General features: G+C 45.4%; 7 protein-coding genes across 7 annotated transcripts; 4 read left to right on the forward strand and 3 right to left on the reverse strand.

Annotated features, from left to right (window-relative positions):
• Positions 1 to 187: 187 nt before the first annotated feature.
• Positions 188 to 1,600, forward strand: AOL_s00006g371 (uncharacterized protein; the record flags this gene model as incomplete). Its single annotated transcript, XM_011119680.1, has 2 exons — positions 188 to 962; positions 1,023 to 1,600. 2 exons carry the CDS (start codon positions 188 to 190, stop codon positions 1,598 to 1,600), a joined length of 1,353 nt encoding a protein of 450 aa, XP_011117982.1.
• Positions 1,601 to 2,292: 692 nt separating this feature from the next.
• AOL_s00006g372 (uncharacterized protein) lies at positions 2,293 to 3,540 on the reverse strand (the record flags this gene model as incomplete). The annotated part of the gene is made up of 1 exon (XM_011119681.1): positions 2,293 to 3,540. One exon carries the CDS (start codon positions 3,538 to 3,540, stop codon positions 2,293 to 2,295), a length of 1,248 nt encoding a protein of 415 aa, XP_011117983.1.
• Positions 3,541 to 5,910: 2,370 nt separating this feature from the next.
• Positions 5,911 to 7,463, forward strand: AOL_s00006g373 (uncharacterized protein; the record flags this gene model as incomplete). Its single annotated transcript, XM_011119682.1, has 3 exons — positions 5,911 to 6,027; positions 6,102 to 7,268; positions 7,332 to 7,463. The coding sequence occupies 3 exons, from the start codon at positions 5,911 to 5,913 to the stop codon at positions 7,461 to 7,463; spliced, it is 1,416 nt and encodes a 471-aa protein (XP_011117984.1).
• A 367-nt stretch (positions 7,464 to 7,830) lies between these two features.
• On the forward strand, positions 7,831 to 9,264 carry AOL_s00006g374 (uncharacterized protein; the record flags this gene model as incomplete). Its single annotated transcript, XM_011119683.1, has 3 exons — positions 7,831 to 7,931; positions 7,997 to 8,132; positions 8,224 to 9,264. 3 exons carry the CDS (start codon positions 7,831 to 7,833, stop codon positions 9,262 to 9,264), a joined length of 1,278 nt encoding a protein of 425 aa, XP_011117985.1.
• A 1,785-nt stretch (positions 9,265 to 11,049) lies between these two features.
• AOL_s00006g375 (uncharacterized protein) lies at positions 11,050 to 11,697 on the forward strand (the record flags this gene model as incomplete). The annotated part of the gene is made up of 4 exons (XM_011119684.1): positions 11,050 to 11,233; positions 11,298 to 11,417; positions 11,490 to 11,618; positions 11,687 to 11,697. The coding sequence occupies 4 exons, from the start codon at positions 11,050 to 11,052 to the stop codon at positions 11,695 to 11,697; spliced, it is 444 nt and encodes a 147-aa protein (XP_011117986.1).
• Positions 11,698 to 12,132: 435 nt separating this feature from the next.
• AOL_s00006g376 (uncharacterized protein) lies at positions 12,133 to 13,440 on the reverse strand (the record flags this gene model as incomplete). The annotated part of the gene is made up of 3 exons (XM_011119685.1): positions 12,133 to 12,855; positions 12,932 to 13,178; positions 13,247 to 13,440. The coding sequence occupies 3 exons, from the start codon at positions 13,438 to 13,440 to the stop codon at positions 12,133 to 12,135; spliced, it is 1,164 nt and encodes a 387-aa protein (XP_011117987.1).
• Positions 13,441 to 14,268: 828 nt separating this feature from the next.
• Positions 14,269 to 14,814, reverse strand: AOL_s00006g377 (uncharacterized protein; the record flags this gene model as incomplete). Its single annotated transcript, XM_011119686.1, has 1 exon — positions 14,269 to 14,814. The coding sequence occupies one exon, from the start codon at positions 14,812 to 14,814 to the stop codon at positions 14,269 to 14,271; it is 546 nt and encodes a 181-aa protein (XP_011117988.1).
• Between the last annotated feature and the right edge of the window lie 553 nt (positions 14,815 to 15,367).

Here is a 15,367-nt window from a genome sequence, read left to right on the forward strand (position 1 = left end):
ATTTTTGACTAAGAAGAGGTTTAATTGAGGTTGTCTTTTCGCAAAGACATAGAACGAATATTCAAAGCTGTTTAATCGAAGCTTCTCACCCTTCGCTCGACATCTTCGTCGGATTGTCCCACTCAGAGCTACCAATCTACCTCCTGCGCCCTTAGTTTCCATTACTGCTATTAGATTCGCCAGCAAAATGTCTGGATCTCTCGATTTAGCGCCCACGGACGCCGTCCTAACTCTCATCACAAAATCATTTACTACTATTCCCACAACCACCAACCCTTCAGCATCTCAATCCACACTCCGTCTTAGTGACGACTCCACCGTCACGGGTACCAATACTATTGCCACCCACCTCTCTTCTACAATCTTCTCAGCAGACAAATATGAATACTCTGCTCTTGAGCTAGCATTGATCGATCAATGGCTTTCCCTCACCGGTCATGGAAGTCTGAACGATGATGTTGTCAACCAGCTCAATGTGCACTTGAAGGACAAGACTAGCATTTTGGGCACCAAACCTTCGATTGCTGATATCGTGGCCTACGTACGACTCAAGGACCTGGCCAAGAACTGGAGTGCAGAGGAGAGAACAGGTGGTGTTGATGGTGGAAAACGTTACATTCTTAGATGGCTAGATTGGGTTCAGAATAGCCCTGTTGTTGGGTTGAAACTTGAAGAGACTGAGAAGTTGGTTGTTGATACTGAAGAGGTCGGAACTGTTGTTAGAGGCGAGGAACCAGTTGATGAGAAGAAAGCTGCTAAGAAGGCGAAGGGCAAAGACAAGGAAGCTACCGGAGATGCTGCTGCTGGAAAGGGTGCGGTTGAGAAGGCTAAGGATGCAGTTCAAGCCGTAGCTGAGAAGATAGGAGTTGTCGGGAAGGACGAAGGTAGTACATCTGCTGCTGGTGGGAAGAAGGAGAAACAAAAGAAAGAAAAATCGGCAAGAGCGCCGGCGAAGAAAGAGGGTGGGTTGATGTTACCGTCTTTATGAAGAATATTGATGAAACTGACGATATTGCCTACAGAGCCGGCTGGACCGTCACCAATTAACATCGACCTTCGAGTTGGTTTCATCGAGAAATGTGTTCCTCACCCAGACGCAGACTCTCTATACGTCTCGACTATTCACTGTGGTGACTCTGAGCCCCGCACGGTCTGCTCCGGCTTAAGAAAACATATCCCACTCGAGGAAATGCAGGAGAGATACGTTGTTGTCGTCGCCAATCTCAAACCCGTCAAGATGAGAGGTATCATGTCACAGGCCATGGTTCTCGCAGCAAGCCCGGCACTAAAGGAGGGAGAAACCGACGACCATAAGGGTCCTATTGAACTCGTTGCACCTCCTGCTGGGGCAAAGGCTGGAGAGAAAGTCTTCTTCGAAGGATACCATGGAACACCAGAGGCGGTTTTGAACCCCAAGAAGAAGATTTGGGAAGCCATTCAGCCAGGATTTACAACAACCGAGGGATTGGAAGTTGCATTTGATGCCGCAGCTACAGCTGGTGCAGTTGCACCTGCGGGTGGAGAAGGCGTAAAGAAGCTGGTCACTGAGAGTGGAGGCGTTTGCACAGTCAAGACTCTAGTCGGCGCTGCCGTCAAATAAGAGCCTGTCGATTGGTAATGGCATACCGTAGGAGGGAGGCATCGCCCTTCTATATACTACTAAGTAGATAGCTGAATAGATTTCTAGCTAGCCAGCCTTACAGCAAACGCACATACTAGGGTCTACGGTTTATATAATAAAAGCCTTTTATTTTTTTCCCCATGATCTAAGGAGGGCAGTCTCTATTACATAAACTGTCAACGGCAGTAGTCTCTGTCACAAAGTCGTGGCCTTCGCGAATTCGCTGCACACGAAGGAAAACGGTGATAGATAATGAAGGTCGACCGAGCATATAGAAATATAATAACTCTAACTTACAACTCTGGTAAATATAAATTTATAAATACAATCAAGCATTCATAAGGACTGTCGATGTTGCTTTATATAATCCAATATGACGAAGAGGAACAAAATTGAATTCGAGAATAAGGACAAAACAAAACACCTAGGTAATGCCGTAGCCGTTGGTATCCATATATGGAGACTCCATCAAGGCGTTCTTTGATAAAGAACCGACTTGTCCCAAACAAAAGGCCAAAAACATCAACTCCAAACTCGGGCCGGTTCCGGATAATCCCATTTTTGAAGGAGCGACAGTAAAAGCAGCACGAGAAAGAAACACAGAAGCAGGACAAGAAGACAGACAATGAGAAAACAAGAGGTCCCAGCTTTTGCCCACTTCAAGCAGTCTTTTAGCACCATGCGAATTTCTCATTCATGCACCACTCGATTCCTTCTGGCTCTATTTCTTCGCCGCCATCTTTATCATACCACATCAGACTGGCGATACTATCCATCTCTCGATGCACCAAATCGTACCCAGTTCCGCTTCCAAACACACTCTTCACAGCCGTTTCCGTTATGTCATCGGGGTTCCAGCTGATAATCTCTTTGAAACCCCAAGCGTCGGCCTCGTTCGCTGCTGCAATGATGACATGCTTGATAGCTTCAAGGATCGTATTTTCATTGCCCGAAGTAATAGTAGGGGTATGAAGTCTCAAGAACACGAGTTTCTTGTCCGCATAATCATGGGTCCAGATAACCCACACAGCATTCGAGCCGTCATTGCCTTCTTGCGGTGGGTATTCGGCCCCCTGTTGGATTGGTACCCATGCACCCTTGATTGTCGGTGCTTTCGAAGTCGCATATTGTCCGATAAACTCCTCCCTTGCATGATGCCACTCCATAACCTCCACAGTCGGGAACTGAACGCATCTCACTTCCACATCCGGTGCAAAGGGAGTTTTAGTCACCGCCCTTCGAATATGCGCACAGTCTGACGCACACAACGCTTTCAAATCCGACTTCAACACATTCTTTGCCTTTGACGAGGGTGCCGAAGTTGGTAATTTCGACGGAAACGAGATGTGTGAACTCTGGTGAGGTCGCCAACCGATTCTGTTGTAGAACTCTTTGCCAATATCGGAGTATAGAACGCTGAATCCTACCCGCAAGCTCTCTTCAGGTTTTGATGGGTCTGGTAGCGTCTTTAGCTGATGTCCTAGCCTCTGTAGCATGGACTTTGCGTAGCCCTTCCCTCTGTGTCTCTCAGAGGTATAAACGCTGCCGATGCCGTAGCAGATTACTTCTTCTACTTCACCGGTTTTGCGAGCAATCAGGCAGGGTTTACGGATTACTTCGCATGCTGATAGGATATGGTCGGGAGATTGTGGGCATGCTGTGTTGCATGGCGAAGAAGGGTCGACGAGGATCCAATAAGTGATTCCGCCATTGCGAGTGAGGTCTTGAGAGGCAATATGAGCTTCTCGAAGGTAGTAGGCATTATCTGTGAGTATTCCCTTCCATGAATGTTTATTCAGAACCCAGGTATGGTGTCGTTCTGGGATTGTAGCAGGACGGAGAACGAGGCTAGGGTTTTTGACATCAGGGGGCGAAGAGGAGAGAGTTGGGCTAGACGGGTGCGTAGTTGAAGGTGCCATGTTTTGGGTGGATGGAGCTTGGAGATGTCTATGGAGCTCGAGATGTCATTAGCACTCAAGTTGTCCTCGGCTAGGTTAGCTTTTGATTTTCAATATATATTTTTTCTCTTCAAAAAGAAATAAAATAATAAAAAAGACAACCACGAGAGAAAAATGGCCCGGCCTTCGTCATTTAAATGGATTCCCAGGCTTTCGACGATTTTCGTCAACCAGGAAACTTGGATAGGGCAATTTTGTGGAGAAGCCTGGCCTGCAGCAACAATGCAACTTACCCTGTTCCCCGAAATCCCAACTATCCGGACTAGCAACAAAAGAAGTAGGTGAACGTATCTTTCACGTTTTGGACTATTAAGGAGGTAGAAGGTCCTGATAACGGTATTCCGAGAGTAATATCAAGAGGCGGCGAGGCGCCATAAGCATGCAAGATAAGTACTTGCTGTTTGGCGTGTGTGACGAAGTGTGATTGTCTTTGAAGCGATGCAGTTCGCGGGTGACTGGGATTTGATTCTAATGCGGTTATCGAGTGGTCACAGAACAATTGTTCAAGGAGGGCGAGGTAACCTAGGATATATTCCCGTGAATATAACTACTTGAGTCACTAGGCCTCTTCGTGCTATGCCATCTACGTCGATAACAGCCCAACCCTACATGTAGATTATGACGGTAATTCCAATTGTCCTCCAAGCGACCAAGAAATCCATAAAGTGCATCCCGTCACATCGCATCGATGTGCATCCCGAGCAACTAGTCGTTAAAAGTCGATTTTGCCAGGGCAAAAAATCGAAAAAAGTCTAAAATGGACAGTGAAACAACACATGCCGGGGATGTCTCTTCGGTTACCTACGGGGGTATCTTTGACTTTTCTTCGATCTTCTGCCGCTAGAATGCTTGATTTGGAGGCCATTGAGCAGCTTGACCGGAAAACGTGCTTAGTGGGTCCCATGACGGTGTGGAGAAACGGAGCTAGGGAGCTGAAGAGTTCGGCCAGTGAAAAAGGCTCCGAAGGGTAGGAGATGCCAGTGTGAGACGTGCAAAGGGATCACGAGGGCGAGCTCCGACCGATTGGACACTCGTAATAGAAACGTAAGAGCATTTCCGTTGGAGTGCAAGCGTTGATGAATATAAGTTTAGAAACGAGCGAGCTCCAAGACGCACTGTGTCCGAAGCCTTTGGACACAGAGTATATCCCGGCCCAAAAAAGAAATCAACTAAGATTCTTGGAGCTTTTGCTGGGATCGGAGTTGGACCCATAAGATCGTTATCTTGCTATCGAGGAAGCGGGAAACACGCTACCGCTGTGCTCCCAGGTAGGAGCCTCTAATCACTAGAGGTTTCCTCTTCGATATCTCATCGAGGAGGATACCGTGAGGCGCCACAGCGGGCGGGTTCGGGTCCGAGTGCTTTGCAGCTATTAGCCCAACGTCTCTCGCCCCAAAGTTTAGCAGGACGGTACCGTGATTTACTGCGGCGAGGTGGGTCTTTATGACAGATCCACCAGTTCGAAGGGTATAGCGAACCACATAATCGAAGCGGAAGAACAGCGACGGTGCACAGCACATATAGGAGAAAAGTGTGTCATTTTCCTAGTATAGATCGCTTGTTGTGCGACAATCCACTAGAGTTTGAAGGGTTGGATCATTTCCCGACCTTGGGAGCATCGTATCTCGACGTAATTGGATATAGCTATGTAATCCGGGGGAAAGTTGAGCGCTGAGGCTGGCTGTCATATGATCATATATGAACGGTCCGAATAAATACCTATATCAACGACGTTGCTGCTATGTACTTAGTACTTAGTTGCCCAAGAGAGATAGCTACGGGCATTGTTTGAGGTAGTATGGAGTGATAATTTCGAACCAAGTTCGGTGTAGTATAATAATATCGAATCCCCAAGAGCCCCTATAGGTGAGTACCTAGCCCCAAAAACCTTGTCGTTGTGAATGTAACTTCTAAGATGGGCCGATTACTTCTGGGTTTCGTATATTCAACGACCTTCTCATTGTTGAGCCTCTTAATCATTACTCAAGCTCAGTGCAGCTCGGTCTGGGTTAGGCAGTCTCGGTTACCCTTCCTGTGTTGGGATGTAAGCAGCCAGAGGAATGTGTTGTGGTGGATGTGTTGCGTTGTATTCTGGTTACCAGCAGTCTTGTAAACAGTTACGGAGTCGGAGCGCACTGCGGCCTTACAGGGCCACCACGGCCCGTAACTACAAGACTGTTGTTGTGTTGTTGAGACGCGCAGATCATCAACAACACAGAGGCTTCTTTCACTTAGCTTCAGTTTAGCAGTAGCGAGATCCTGCTTGTCTTCACCGCTGTCGTCCGGATAAGAGACTCGCCATACGCCAGATATACAGATACCATATCCACCATGGACTTCAACCCTCGAGGATCACAAGGCTATCGGCCCGGCCAGAAAGCTCCTCCATCTTCAGGGAAGATGCGACAGGCGCCAGTGGAGCACGACAGCCTTGCCTTCCTGTTGATGGTAAGGATGCAAATAAGAATATCTATAGACTTGTACGAAAAAGTCAAAAACTTATGATCTTATCTATTACTTAGGAGCCAACAGAGATCGCGAACTGCATTACAGATATCGGTATTCCTTTCTCCGCAGACAGTATCAACAACCCACAGTCTCCCATGATTATCCGTGTCGTTGAACGAATCCTGGAAAATCTTACCGGACTTACCGTCGAAGGCATAACCCCCGTCTTGGATATAGTCAGTGAGGATTTCGAATTCGGCGAAACCATGATCGATACTATGCGCATGATGGCCTGTTTTCGGTCGTTGCGTTCGCTCCTCGGTGTATGTGGGATGAAAGACTTGCAGCTTAGCGACTTACTCGCACCAACCAGACCCAGAGTTATCAAGATGTTTTCATATCTTATCAATTTTGTGAGGTTCAAGACCGAACATCAGCCGACTATCGATGAGCATGCGAATAAATTCGAAAGCATAAAGCAAAGGGTCGATACCCTTGAGATCGAGCGCGACGAACTACAACATAAACTCGAAACCCTTCAGATTCAACGGAGGCAGGAAGAACCGCTTGTTAAGAAGTTACAAGAGGAGAGACAACAGGCTAGAATCTTGCTAAGCGAGTTAAAGAGGGAACAGGAAGCTTTAACGAATGAGTTCCAGGAAGCCAAGAATGAACGGAAGATGCTGAAAGATGCATTGATACAGGCAAACGAAACAAAGCTAAGACTGAAGCAAGATTGTGAAAGACTCCGCCCGTATATTTTTGATGAGCCTGGTCGCTTGCAACAGCTCAACAATGAGATGGCCGGACAGCTGGCGATGGAAAAAAATAAGCTTATGCAAGCCGAAAGGCGGGCAAGAGCACTCCAGACCACAGCAGACTCCTTCGGAGTGATTGAGACAGATGTCAACGCTTGTATTAAAGTTATGGAGGAGTGTGAGGCCGAGCTGTTGAGGGAGGAAGAAGGTGATAGAAAAGCCTCACGACACAAGGACGTTCTAAGAAAACGACAGCTCGAATTCCAGGATATGGAAAAGAGAGAAGAAGTATTGAAGGCAAGATTGATCAGTTCACAGGAGAAAGTCAGCACTGCGAAGCAGCAAGCAGAGAGCAAGGGCAATGCTGCGAGAGCAAGGATGGCAGAATTGAGGGGCGTGTACGATCAATTAGCGAGTGAGAGAAGGGAGAAGAGCCACGACATGGACAAGCTCAAAATGCAAATCGACTTGAAAGAGAAACAGGTACTTACTCTTTCATCCTTTGTCTAGATATACCCTAAATGCTAACCATGCCACTACTTACAGTGCCAAGATACAAAAGAGTTTGTGGAGAACGAAGCCCGAGAAACCATGAACGAGTTCGGCAGGCTTACTGCACATGTTAACTACTATATGCAGGAGATGAAGCAGCAAATGGACTTGATCTCGGTTTCTTAGTGCTTCATTTCTACCTGGAGTAGTGATGCCCTGCGCCGGCTAGAGCCCTTTCTGTTACACTTTTTGACCCTATTGCGTTAGAGCGTGTCCCTCAACGGTGTTTGGAGTCCATGGTCTTGCGAGTTGGTGTGTTTTTCTTCATGCAATGTAATGACAATCCATGATATCATTGAATAAATACGACTTGAATAATATCTTAACCCTGATCTACCTTGACTATTCTGATCTACTACCTATTTATGTCGACCTTTCAAATTCACTCTGCCCCAATCCTTCGTCCGCTTGCTTACCCCCTTGACCAATTAATTTCCACGATTTCGATTCCCTCTACCAGGGCTCGTTTCTACCTACAATTCATTCAGCAAGCATGGCAAACATCCACAGGGAAACTCCAACTAAGCTCTTGCAGAGTGGTGTGTGTGTATATGGGGTTAATCAGTCCCGACACTGTTCCCCACTAGGGAAAGGGTAAGGCGACACTACATCTAGACATACGAGCCTTTAGTACTTCTCTAATTAAAGAATGCTTACAGGATGCAGTACCTACCGGCGGATATGCAGGTTGCTACTATCCGGCAGCTGTACTATGATTGCGCCTCCATACACTTTGTTGTATATGGGATGAGGTGGGATTTGGCCACGGCCTCGAAGTCTACGTGGATAGAATCTGTACGTTCATGGGGCAGTAATAACGATTACTTTAAATTGAGAAGCTAGAAGAAAGCAAATTAACTAACTTCTTTTCTATTCACATACAAAGTACAGATTCATTCCTTGCTACGTGTGGGTTGGGGCATCTACAGAAAACGTCCTCGAGAAGGGTTCCCATTCGCGACTAGTATCGCTTACAAGCGCTGAGGCTGTAGAAATGGGAAGACTCGAAGCTGAGTATGCATTATGCCAGGTGCTTGACAAGTGCCTTGTCAGCTGTGGGGAGGGATATTTCTGCCTCCCAGGGCCTAACGGTGCCACTCACCCAGCCAGCATAGAACTAGCTCCACGAATGCGCCTCATTTTTGATGGTGAAAATGCATATGCTTCCTACAACATGATCCTAATTCCAAAAGCTCTGCGACGCGGTATTACTAGCATTTATTTTTCTTCGAATAATACTTCCGACGAAAGATATTACCTTAATTCGGAAGATACCAGCACTGAATCCTGCCTACAAAACGTCCCCTTTTGGGAGAATGTGGGAGTGCTCTATGAACCGGAGAAACCCGAACGACCATTGCTCAAATACGCAATAATCTATAGACCTGAAATAATCAAAGAAATTTTCCCAAGTTTGAAATGCATGGCAATTGCGGCGAACGAGGAGGGAAAAGTTGAGAAATCCCCACTATACGTTGGGTTTAGCCTTTTGTTCGATGGACTGGAGCGGTTAGAGATTGTCTTCCAGAATCCCTCTACCGATCGATTCCGGCGAAATAAACTGTGGGAGGATCTCAGGACGATAAATCTATGCAGGTATACTGCTGATGCGGGTGGCCAGTTCGATCTTGTATGCCCAACATACGACGGAGGTCCTGGTGCATTGAAGCTTCGTAACAGTACTGGACATATTGATTCAGTTAGTCTCCTCCTTGAGAAAGTTGGTGAGGAGGAGCTGGATGCGAGAGGCCGACATAAAAGGTCCGCTTGTCTTCAGGGAGGGCCTGAGTTTGTGCTAGAAGAATTCGAAGTATGGGCTTGGAAAGTAGTTAGATTGCCGGTGTTTTCCTATCTTCCTTTGGTATCCGGCAGGCCGCCCCCCGCCCTCGAAACCCAAATTTTAGTTCAAAACGAGATTGTCCTATAATTCTAGTTGATCTAGGGTACATTGGTCGTAAACCAGCCAATAACGGGGTCCAGGGTACACAGAAAGAGGATACATGAGTGTGATCGGGGAATCACTTCTATGTACGTTAATTAGGTCCCTCAAGGAGAAATAGATATTGAAACCTCTTGCACAGCCTGCCGCCGCGTAAGGATATCGACATGTAAGATTACCTAGGTAGTTCAAAGTTATAATTATATTATACAGCGATGAATTAGCAGGCTATAGCTAGTTGGCTAGTTGGGAACCATCCTAAAAACAACGTTCGTCCCTCGACCCGAGCTGAGTGAATCTTACGATACCAAGCCTAACGTACAACGCTCCAGGATGTTTAATTATTTGATATTTACTTACGTAGTATGTATGTGTACTACTAGTACGTTACAGCCTAAGATACAATTATAGTTAAATACGATAATTGCTTGAATGCGTATACCATAGCCAAATGAATACAGTGGCCAATAGAGCATTTCGTTTTTTTCAGCGTGCCTGCCACCCGCGGAGCATGGATTTTGTTCCAGAGCAAACGCCCTTCATACCCCTCAAAATTTAGACACCTTGCTGACTAGAAACCACGGTTTTAGTGTAGTATTCCCGTCAAAGTGCAGCGCAAAGTGATGACATGACATCGACACCGTTACATGCATGCTAGATCAATGATGGATCTAGAATCTCAAAGATCCAAGATGCTTGTGCACATACCTTAATTGGTCTACTTCTGATTACTAGTATGACCGGAGGGATTGACTCCAACTATGTAGAAAGTACAACCTTCAGGGGGCTCTCGCCATAGTAAAAAAGCCTCAGCCTTATGTCCTACATACACGAGATACTGCGGAAGCGAAAATAGGAGAACTATGCTTTGGAGCTCTGTACCCCAGATATCACACACACCCCTCCCTATTTATAATCTGTGTAACGGAGCATGTAACTCTTTACCAATTTCATATGTCAGAGCTCAGGGAGGTACATCATTAGGAGGATCGTGCCGTCGAAGGGTGTGGCCCATAGCGGGTTCTCGTCCCGTCTATAGCGCTAGTGCGGTACTGACCCATTACTAAGACCAAAATCTCAATTATTTCCCTTTTGTTAAAATATATAATTTGAGAAAATTTTAGAAGCTTGCGCGGTGGGGCTGAGCGTTTGGGGGAATATATATCCCGATTCGATAACTGCAGCTAAGGAAACTGTGCAGATTGTTGGAATTTTGTATGGGACAACGCGGTTCTGACCGTAATTTTTCGGGTTGCGGGAGGAGTGTGCCCCAAATGGCAAAAAAAGCGGAGGGATTTTGCAACGGTACAGGCTAATGGTTTGTCAGGAGATTACATATTTTGTATTGATTTTAATGGTACTTGCAGGGTTTGGTCGGAATTTATGACGATGAAGATTGCGGAGTGCGGTTTCGGAAGGCGAGGGGTCTAAGTGGCCTCGAGCTCAAGACGTTCAGGTGTACGTACTTGCACAAGCTTTTGCCATGCATGTACCCTTTGGACTCTACATTTACAGACTTAGTATCTAAGATATTCGTATTGATTATAGATTGTGGTAGGAACAGGTAGATATATATATAGGGTTATCACTTTCAAAAAATGTGTATATAAACCGGTATAACCCACTCTTCAAATCACAGTATCATTCAAAGCATCAATCAATCAATCAGTTCTCAAAAGCCATCAATTCGCCAAAAAAAAAAAAATCTTTCGCCAAATTTTAATATTTATAAATTCAGAAATTTTAAAAGTTCCTACTCAACGGAAATCCAAAATGGTCTCCATTCGCAACATCCTCGTTATTGCCACTATCCTTGCCCCAGTTTTCGCTTTCCCAGCGGATATCCCTGATAAATGTCTTCCTGGTAGACGTTGTGCCACTGAGTGCTGCGCTGCCGATCAAATATGCGTCACCGATGAGAAATTCCCTGATGGCCACTGCGTCGACCGTGGTATTGGTACGTCTACCAGTATAGTACCTACACATCTCCGGAATGCGATAGCTAACTTTATATAACACAGTTCCTACTCCACGCATCTGTCTTCCAAATAGACAGTGCGGCCTCGATTGCTGCCGTGCGGACCAAAAATGCGTGAAGGATGAGAAGACTGGCGACGAGAAGTGCGTTGATAGTGGAATTGGTGAGTACCTCGTAGTCTAGCGACCACTTCAGTTGGCCAACCACGGATTTTAACTCTTTGACTGTGCGATAGTTCCTCCAAAGAAAACACCTCTTCCTTGTATCCCCGAGCAAGTTTGTGCGGACGACTGCTGCCAGGCTGACGAGATTTGTGTCGAGAAGGTTAAAGGGGCTGGGTTGGTTTGTGTGAACCGAGGAATTGGTACGTATATGCAATTTTAATGCTTAGTTGCTTATGCACCGTCTCTAATTATGTTTTTATGTGCACAGTTCCTGTTTAAACGGTCATAGCTGGAGTCATTCCAAATCTAGAAGGTCTATTGATCGATCGGTTGTGCAAGTCTAATCATAAGATTTTAGAGGGGGGTTCATCGATTGCTTGAGATTTACTCGTTTTTCCGTTTCCAACGAACTTTATTTTATTTTACATTTACACTTGGTTGTATTCAAGCTGTATACCTATATTAACGTATTCTTATTATATTATTATACTCTTTCGAAATACTTCATGACCCTCAGCTATAGTTTGCAAGTATACCCGGGTAGTTAGCGTTCGCGCTAGTACTTCCTGAACTTTTGGTCACAGTTAGGTTTTAAATTTTGTAAGTTCTTCTATTAATATTGACAGATACAGTTTTATGTTGAATTATCATGTATACTTAATATCGAGGGCAAAAAAAACCTTCTATCGAGCCATATCGATATAGTCATGCTGTTTACCAGACACTCTTTGCTAATTCCATTACCAGCTCAAGTTTCTTCTTCATCCCAGCTTCATCAATCGCATTTCCTTCTTCGTGGCTGCCAAATCCACACTGGGGGCTGACGCTAATTCTCTTCAGCGCATCCTGTTCACTTTCCCCACTGCCTTTCGCCATAATTCTAGCAGCATCCATAACCTTCGCTTTCAACTCTTCCAAATCCTCCATTGGCTCTGCAAATTTGCTGGTAACCAAACCTAACACCACCTTTCTATCCTTCGGCACGTCCGCCAACGGCTCAAAGGTGCCAGCACGAGGAGTATCATACTCAAGATAAAACACATCCGCAGGAATTTCCTTAAACACTTTCTTGGCAATATGCTCGTACCCACCTTCGGAAAAGTGAATGGATTTCCTGAAGTTTCCGCGACAGATATGAAGACCTACAGTCATATCCGGTTTTCGATCCTTCAAACAGTCTTGGTAGAGTTTTATGTATTCATCTAGTAGTTTCTCTGCGGACTCGCCGACGGCGGCCATGCCATCTAACATTGATTGCGCGCAGAAATATGCTAGAAGTGGATCGTCGATTTGTACGTTTCGGCACCCGGCATCGTAGAGGAGTGAGAGTTCGTACCGATAGGCGGCGGCGATGTCGGCGAAGTATTCGGCGTTGGAAGCGTAGACAGATTTAGAGTATGCGTGTTCGCCATGACGGAGGTGGAACCACTCTGGTGCCTGTTTTTTCATGATATAGAAGTGAGTATTTTGTTTTATGTACCACTCCCAATACGGTGCATGGGTGTTAACTTACAGCTAAGGTCATTTTTACTTTCTCCCCATCGCCCAATTTCCCTTTTATGTAGTTGAATTCTTGAACATATTTACTATTACCTTTGTGGCTGATCTTTCCAGTGCAGAGGCATGTACCGGCGGGTTCGATACCCTGTGCTAGGAAAGCTTGAAGGTCTGGAACATATTCCTTGAAGATCGCACGGGGTGGTTTGGCGACTTCCTCCATGCCATTAAGGTTGTCAAAGAACCCGTCATAGAACATGTGACTATCCCGTAGTAAATATATCAGCAATGGAACAAAAGTCTGTTAAGAAAAAGGGTACTATATATATACCGTCTGTATTCTCCATCGGTGAATGATTGGTAACCAATTGACCGTTGTAACTCAATTGCTCCATCAATAGCCTTATTTTCGAGTTCCTTCAACTCGCTTGCGCTGAGACTTTTCTTTTCTCGGGCGTCTAGGAGGTATTGGGGCCGTAAGAGGGAGCCGATATGGTCGGCGTGTGCTTGGCTGCTTGAAGGCATTTCAAAACGTATCAACGATATAAATGCGATGTATACTAAATGTTCGGACCTCAATTGCAAAAGTATAATGTATGTGCAACAACTAAATCATAGATCTAGAAGAGAGGAAATTAATATGTAAATCCGTATACCCCAGATTCTGATAAAATGCTGAAAAATAATGCAGCAGATCAAATGTAAATTTATAAATGCGGATCTTGGAAAGTATTTATACATCACGCTAAATTGACTAGAGTGGAGATTTGAGAATCTCCATGTCTTTGCTACCCCGCGAACGAAACAAAAAAAATTCTTTCCCGAGGTCCCGAGGAAAACTGTCAAAAGATCTCAGCCTCCTTCTACCCGCTTCGTTTGAACTAGATACATTTTAGAATTAAGCCCGGATGATTAGATGCTGTCGACAAGACGTCAGAATCTGCATATCTGACAGAGATAGTGTTGTTTCATAGAAAAATACAACAGCCAAATGTCAATCTCGACGTCACGCAAGCCATCATAATATTGACATTTAATAGAGAATCTGCATTTTTTTTTTTTCTCCCTCCCCCAGTATCGAGGGTTTCGATATTGAAGCTTCCCAGTTTTCCAGTTTATCATTGATCTTCCTTTTTGATTTAGGGCGTGGTGGTAATTTTTGGCCTTAACGTTAACGAAAGGTTTCGATCCGAAGCCATGATATAATCTTATCCCGCCCCGCAGAACCAAGCTAGGTCCGGCTAAAAGAGCCGGCAACGAACCAGATAACAGCTTTGTCCCGCCATCAGATTCAAGCTTCCCTGAAACCAAATATTCGTTCGTCTCAGGTCACCAGCTCTCTTTTCCTTACATCTATCTTATGCTAGCTATGCTTCCCCGCTGTTCACGAAGATGGTTCCTAGACAACCTCATACCATTATCGGGATAACCCAAGTCCATGAATTCTAAGTTTGGCATGTAGTACAACAGAAGAGGGATGAGACTCGCACAATCCACACCCCCAAATACTGCTCGAAGACTCTGTGGGCCTAAAAGTTCGTCTGCCAACGCGCTGATTTGGTTCATCTCTTCCTCCGTCCACCTCCACCGCAATAGCTCTTCAGCTCCCGAAGGCGTGATGATATAATGCGGCCGACCCCAAGCTATTGTTATCGACCGAAAGCGCTGGCCGATTTTTGGGTTGGCGAGAAGGCAGCGGACCAACCGCCATGTTTGTTGAGAGTAGTGACCGATTCGGAGGATGTAGTTGCACCTTGGGTAATGTTGTATGATGTCGCGGAACAGCCTGCAAACTAGCTGACAGCGGCGCAGGTCTGCAGGGGTGAGTGTCTCGTTGGCGATGATTTCAGCGAGTATTTCGGTTGGGAATATTGTGGGATTAGATGTTATCGCTGCCATACTCTAGCTGGTGATCCTAAGGATTATAGAAATCGAAAAATAATAAAGCCTCTCCTGGAGCTTCGGTGATATGAGTGCTTGGTTTTTAAAATGATGAGATCTCAGCTCAGGGCGCAGTTGATTTTAACCAGTTGGTAGGAGCGTAGCCTTCTTGTCAAGAAGACGCGGCGGCAGCAGTCAGCACCCACTCACGTGTCCACAGGGGTTTCGGTTCGGTCCACGTTGGATGTGTTACACAGATGGGAACGAATGACGAATTGGAGTTGAGGTTCGAAAATGCTATTCAAAACTTATATAAGCTTATTCGGACCGGCTATATATATAGTGTCCTCAAGTTTAAAAAAATCATAAAACTGTCCTTGACATATACGTTAAACTAAAATCAAAGGGTAATTATGGAAATGGATTTATACCACTTAATATCAAGTCGATGTACGTAGTGTGCGGTTTTTATGAGGTTCTTTTACAAATGTCAAGTAACTAAGTTATTCCACTCAAATCGACCCTATACTAATAGAGCTCGAGCTACCTAGATTCTTTAGACTGAGCATTT

This window comes from Orbilia oligospora, assembly GCF_000225545.1.
Source record: "Orbilia oligospora ATCC 24927 unplaced genomic scaffold scaffold00006, whole genome shotgun sequence".
In the NCBI taxonomy this organism is placed as follows: Eukaryota; Fungi; Ascomycota; class Orbiliomycetes; order Orbiliales; family Orbiliaceae; genus Orbilia; species Orbilia oligospora.